General features: G+C 41.5%; 1 protein-coding gene across 1 annotated transcript in view; it reads right to left on the bottom strand.

Moving 5' to 3' along the window:
- Positions 1 to 652: 652 nt before the first annotated feature.
- LOC102214474 (junction plakoglobin-like) overlaps positions 653 to 1,551 on the bottom strand; it is a 105,254-nt gene continuing 104,355 nt past the window's right edge. Inside the window, exon 17 of the mRNA XM_005751157.1 lies at positions 653 to 792. Within this exon, the coding sequence (XP_005751214.1) occupies positions 656 to 792 (137 nt within the window). The 3' untranslated portion in view covers positions 653 to 655. The remainder of the gene's footprint in view (positions 793 to 1,551) is intronic.

Raw genomic sequence — 1,551 nt, 5'->3', positions numbered from 1 at the left:
AGAAGATGTGGAGGTGAGTGGCTCCGGCAGAACCCAGGAGCAACATGTGAGATCTCTGTCCAGAAGAACACAGTCCTGGCACAGCAAAGATACTGCACAGGACCTTCAAGCTCCAAGGCCTCTGGCAGACAATGCAAGCTTGAAGGATAAAGGGTACCCTGCAGGGGTGAGAGGGGATTTTCTAAATACTGCAATATATCTTAGTCTCCCCTTGGTCAGTGCATACTGTTCAGTTCCCTGGTCTTAGTTTCCGTGTGGTTCCTTGCCAAGAGTTAGTTGAGTTAGTTTTGTCCTTATAATCCTGTTGGCCGATGGCTTTTTGCATCGGCTGAATAAAGGGCTAGCCTTTTGTTAACTTCCACCTGCCTTCCTGTGTCTGCATTTGGGTTCATTTGGGTTGTATAATTTATGGATGTTAGTTATGGAAGTTATCCGCTAATTTCTGGTTAAAAAGACAACAACATGGCAGTCTAATGTGATAAAATGCAAAATCCAGAAACCAGTGGGTGAACACATACTGGGCATAACCTTCTTCTCATTTACAGTGAGCTTCTTATATGGCTATATATTCGGTCTGACCACTAGCAACTGTGTGTGCATTCACAATAACACTTTAACCTGGACAGAAAGTAAACATCATCGGTATGATTACCTGTTAGAGTGGCTCAGGGTAGGACTGTCTTGGATCATAAGTCATGTCAGGAATGTAGGGCTCATGGAGGTCGGGGTCTAGCGGCAGGGTGTCCAGTGGCAGATCAGCATAGCCATATGGGGGGTAAGAGCCATCTAACTCTGAGATGCAGAGACAGACATAACCTGAGTGACTGGTGGTTTGTATTTTTCAAACTATTCAAAATTAAAAACACTGCTCCTAGAGTTACAATGAGGATTTTCTGTCAGCACTATCAAATCAAAACCTTCAGTTCACCTCCATTATGGCTCTTAATTTTAAATTTGTTTTGGAAATTTTAAATGCCATCCCCACACAAACATGGATACATACTGTTACCGTTTCATTGTATCAGATTGTATGATGGAGGGAAGTATATAGACCAGGGGTAGGCAACCTTTCTGATGATGAGTGTGTTGGAATTTAAATATATATACTTAGTGCTTATTTGATTATATTGTTTTATGTATTTTAATAGGAGAGGGCCAACTTTGAGTGTAAACCAGGTCGCAGGCTGACAGGAAACTGCATGCTTTTGCAGAGCTTATGAGGTGAAGACAGAAAGTGAAAGTAAGCAGTGTTTTGATCAAAACTTAAAATGTGTGTGACGTGCAGCGGACATATATATATAACCATGCTGGCACTGCTGGTTTCAGACCTGAGCTTGTGTGTTCGTGTGTTCAGGTCTCCGTTCCCGGGAATGTAAAATAAAGATCATTTGTTTGAGCTTTGACCACTTTGAGCCATGTCTTTCTTTGCCGTGAAGAATACAAAGAACTGGATTTAATAAGTGCCATCTAAAATTTCCTCAGAAGTCAGTGTGCCATATGATTGCATTAGCAATAAATTTAATAACGCTCTGTATTAACAGTTACACACTA

This window comes from Pundamilia nyererei, unplaced genomic scaffold, assembly GCF_000239375.1.
Source record: "Pundamilia nyererei isolate P.nyererei 1_Seehausen unplaced genomic scaffold, PunNye1.0 scaffold00302, whole genome shotgun sequence".
Classification (NCBI taxonomy): domain Eukaryota; kingdom Metazoa; phylum Chordata; class Actinopteri; order Cichliformes; family Cichlidae; genus Pundamilia; species Pundamilia nyererei.
Note: the sequence above shows the minus strand (reverse complement) of the source record. Positions and strands in the feature narration are given on the sequence as shown.